Below are 4,436 nucleotides of genomic sequence, written 5' to 3' on the forward strand. Positions count from 1 at the left end.
TGCTGCTGCTGCTGCTGTTGCTGCTGCTGCTGCTGCTGCTGCTGCTGCTGCTGCTGCTGCTGCTGCTGCTGCTGCTGCTGCTGCTGCTGCTGCTGCTGCTGCTGCTGCTGCTGCTGCTGCTGCTGCTGCTGCTGCTGCTGCGGCTGCGGCTGCGGCTGCGGCTGCGGCTGCTGCTGCGGATGGTGGTTGCCGTGGCTGCGGTGGGGGTGCTGGTGCTCGTGGTGTAGGTGTGGTACTTGTAGTCGTCGTGTACGTGCTGCTGCTGCTGCTGCTGCTGCATGTGCACTTGCTGCTGCTGCATATGCATTTGCTGCTGCTGCTGCATATGCATTTGCTGCTGCTGCTGCTGCTGCTGCATATGCATTTGCTGCTGCTGCTGCTGCTGCTGCTGGTGTATCATGAGTGTCACACGTGTTGGTGTCTTTGAAGGTGCTGCTGCTACCGCTGCCGCGGCTGCAGCATCCCCTCTTCCGCTGGCGCTGCTGCTGCTCCCCACTCCCGCAGCAGCAGCAAAATGCATGTGCTGCTGCTGCTGCTGCTGCTGCGCAGGCAATAGCGGTGTCGGTGATCACTGTGGGGTCGACTTCGTGCGGTTTGCTGCACGGAGTGCTGGGTTCGAGTTTGGGGCCTTCAGTGGAGGCCACGCGTTTTCGGTTTTTGCTGCTAGGGTTTATTTATGCACTTTTGTTTTTATTTGGAACTCTTTTGATGCTTTTTGTTGTCAAAGAAGAAACCCTAGAGCCTCAGTACCCTCCCCAAACCCTCACCCTTTCCCAGTGGCTCCACGCCGGCGTTTACTCCGCGCAGCAGATGTTCCTCAACGTGTGAGCGAGGGTTTAGGGTTTAGGGTTTAGGGTTTAGGGTTTGGGGTTTGGGGTTGGACGCTCGCATTTGGGTGATATGCGGTGGAATTTTCTCGCGTTTTGCGGGCTCGCCAGTGTGGGGCCTCAGTTGTGTGCAGGGACGAGGGTTTGGGGTTTAGGGTTTAGGGTTTAGGGTTTCGGTGGAAGTTCCGGCGTTCGACGAGTAAAGGGTGTAATTTTGCCGCGTTTGGCGGGTTTCGCTCGCCGCCGCCCCCGGCGCGCGTAGGGTTTAGGGTTTAGGGTTTAGGGTTTGCGCGCAGTCCGTTTTTCCTGCTGATGGTGGCCTACTCGTGCATGATCATGGCCGGAGCAGTGACCCCCATGCTGCTGCCTTACTTCTGCAAACATGTTGTTCAATCCCGCGAGGCCTTCGACTGGGCGCCGCTGCTCTTCACGGCCAGCGCGGTGGGCGGAATGCCCCTGTGGGTTTTCCTGGGCAGTTCTTACCTGAAGGTGGAGAAGAAGTGGAGGTTTGTGCTTGCAGGAGTGAGCAAACCCTAAACCCTAAACCCTAAACCCCAAACCCTAAGCGCTAAACTGTAAACCCTGGGGGGCGAGCGGGGAGGTTGCGGGATTGCGCGGGGAAGGGTGCACGGGACACTTGGGGATAAACCCTAAACCCTAAACCCTAAACCCTAAACCCTAGGGTGTGCGGGTTGGGGTTTGGGGGCGGGTGGGAGCTCGGGGGAGAGCCGCGAAGGAGTGGGGAGGGAGCCCGCGTGGCGAAGAATTTGCGGACCAGGGTTTAGGGTTTAGGGTTGAGGGTTTAGGGTTTGCGCGCAGGTGTGGGTGGGGTTTTTTCTGGGACTTTCGGCCTTAATTGTAAAACCCGGAGACAACGCTTTGTTCATTTCGCTCTCCATCATCGGGGGTTTAGGAATGGGAGGATACTTCGCAACTCCCGAGGCCATGAAGCCGGACGTGGTGGACTACGACGAGTTCCGGACGGGAGCCAGGTTAGGGTTTAGGGTTTAGGGTTTAGGGTTTAGGGTTTGGGGTTTTGCGTTTGGGTTCTTGGCTCCTTGGGGAGGGCGTTTCGCGCTGCGCGGAGTTAGGGTTTAGGGTTTAGGGTTTTGCACGTGGCTTCGTGGGAGCGTCGCGGTGGGTGTGCAGGGCGTAGGGTTTAGGGTTTAGGGTTTAGGGTTTGGGCGCGGGCGGGTGGAGTTTGTGGGGGTTTTCGTTGGAATTTGGCGCGGTCTGCGCGGAATTGAAAGACGAAAACGAAAGTAGTTTCCGAAAAAGCATTTAAGTTCTCGAAAGCTTTTTAAAGTCCACAATGGCCACAATAAACGAACCTTGTGGCGATCAGGCACGAGGCGCGCTTCGCCGGAGTGTTCATGTTTTTCGCCAACATCTGCGCGGGAATTGCCCTCGAAGTTATGCTGCTGCTGCTCGACAACTTCGGATATGACGGCAGCAAACAAATCGGAGAACCCGAACCCCAAAAAGTGGTTTTGCTGCTGCGCGTCGGCTTCGGCAGCACTTTGCTGCTGCTGCTGCTGCTCATTGTGCCCGCCATGGCCTGCTACCCCATCACCCGCCAGAAGCACGCCGTGAGCTTTATTTATTTACTCATTTAGTATTTATTTATTAGTCCTTTCTTCGTTCGTTTATTTATTGTTTGTTTTTGTTTTGTTTATTTCTTTTGCTTCGCTTTTTTGGCGCGTTTGCTTTCCTTCGACTTCTCTGGGGATCTTGTGGAGGGCTTCTGCGCTTTCGCCCCAGGGGTGTTGGCTAGCTGGCTAGCTAGCTAGCTAGCTAGCTTTGGCTCGCTGGGTGGCTAGCTGGCTAGCTGGCTAGCTAGCTAGCTAGCTTTGGCTCGCTGGGTGGCTAGCTTGCTAGCTAGCTAGCTAGCTAGCTTTGGCTCGCTGGGTGGCTAGCTTGCTAGCTAGCTATCTAGCTAGCTTTGGCTCGCTGGGTGGCTAGCTTGCTAGCTAGCTATCTAGCTAGCTAGCTAGCTAGCCTTGGCTGGCTGACTGGCTGCCTAGCTAGCTAGCTAGCTAGCCTTGGCTGGCTGACTGGCTGCCTAGCTAGCTAGTTAGCTGACTGACTTGGCACGTAGAGCTAGCTAGCGAGACAGAGGGAAAGGCAGCCATGTCACCTAGCTAGCTAGCTAGCTAGCTAGCACGCTAGCTAGCTAGCTAGCCACATAGCTAGCTGGCTAGCTAGACGTTTCTCCTGCTGTTTAATGATTCTGTTCATTTGGATCTTTTTGTGGTTTTGTGTTTTGAGGTTTTGTTTGCTGCAGTTTTTTAATATATCTATTGAATGCAGCAAAGTGGAAAAGATTTCTCTTTGATTTTTTTGCGTTTTGCGTCTTTTTGATTGCAATTTGAAGCCCAAATAAAATATAAAAGCCGACTAAATGCAAAATTTAAGAACAAGAGCGTTTAAGTTGCAAGCAAAGTGTTCAAAAGCTCAATTAGGGATTAAAGTTGTGAAGAAATGGAAAACTCGTCGACCTGAACTGTTGCGTTTGCAGGACATTTTGGCTGCAATTCAAAAACGACTGGAGGGCCAACACGCAGCAGACCCCCTCTACGGGGGCCCCCCTTTGCCCCCTTATGAAAACGTCAGTCTTTTTCGCCAAGTCCAATCTTCGGAAATTAATGAACAACAAACCAGTTCTTTCCTCCAGCAAGTTGGAATGGAAGTGGGGTCTTTAGCGGGGATTCACGGCGACCGAGCGGGGATCCGAAACATACCCTAGGCCCCAAACCCTAAACCCTAAACCCTAAACCCTAAACCCTAAACCCTAAACCCTAAGCCCTAGGGGGGTGCGGGGGTGGGCCGGCAGTTCTTTCCTCCAGCAAGTTGGAATGGAAGGGGGTTTATTTGGTGGCATTTGTGGAGAGAACTGGAACAAGAAACACCTCCTAGGCTGTACACCCTAAACCCTAAACCCTAAACCCTAGGGGTGGGCGAAAAGGAGGAGAAGTGGAACTGCGGAAAATCAGAAGGGACTTGAAGAAGCGGAAAAGAAGTGGAGTCCTTTTATGGAAATATTTGAATATTTATATTTATATTTATATTCAAATATTAAAGTCCAGATAGGCATTGTGGAAAGAAGCACTGGTGCGCATTGCCCCCGGAGTTCGGGTGTCTCGACAGCGCGAGAATGCATTTCAAAAAATGCATTTCAAGAAGAAATGCATTTAATAAATGCATTCAAACAATAAATGCATTTATTGATAAGTGCATTTAATAATAATTGCATTTAAATGCAAATGCAATTAAGTCAAAGTTCCATTTAAATGCAAACGCCCCCGACTTGTCCTGGCCGCAGCACTTGGCATGCATGCAACTTGCATGCATGCAACTTGCATGCATGCAAAGTGCTGCATTAGCATGCATGCAGCTTGCATGCAAGCAACTTGCATGCATGCAATTTGCATGCAAGGGCCACTTCTTCGCAATTAATCTGCGCATGCATTTAAAAGGCAAAGGCCTAGTGAGTCGAAGTGCAAAAAAGTGGAAAGTGCCATTTAATTCAAGTTGAACGTCTGCTTTTTGCTTTTTTGCTTTTTGCAAATTTCAAACAAAAACAAAACCCTAGAGTTTAGGGTTTGGACT

The 4,436-nt window shown here is 51.8% G+C and overlaps 1 protein-coding gene across 1 annotated transcript in view; it reads left to right on the top strand.

The window, feature by feature from the left end:
* ETH_00009935 (transmembrane domain-containing protein, putative) overlaps positions 1 to 3,573 on the top strand; it is a gene marked incomplete at both ends in the record, with an annotated part of 4,540 nt that extends 967 nt beyond the window's left edge. Inside the window, 5 exons of the mRNA XM_013377064.1 lie at positions 550 to 824; positions 1,124 to 1,349; positions 1,647 to 1,819; positions 2,173 to 2,416; positions 3,346 to 3,573. Of these exons, the coding sequence (XP_013232518.1) occupies positions 550 to 824; positions 1,124 to 1,349; positions 1,647 to 1,819; positions 2,173 to 2,416; positions 3,346 to 3,573 (1,146 nt within the window). The remainder of the gene's footprint in view (positions 1 to 549; positions 825 to 1,123; positions 1,350 to 1,646; positions 1,820 to 2,172; positions 2,417 to 3,345) is intronic.
* Positions 3,574 to 4,436: the final 863 nt, after the last annotated feature.

Source organism: Eimeria tenella, genomic scaffold (genome assembly GCF_000499545.2).
Source record: "Eimeria tenella Houghton genomic scaffold, Eth_scaff45, whole genome shotgun sequence".
Classification (NCBI taxonomy): Eukaryota; Apicomplexa; class Conoidasida; order Eucoccidiorida; family Eimeriidae; genus Eimeria; species Eimeria tenella.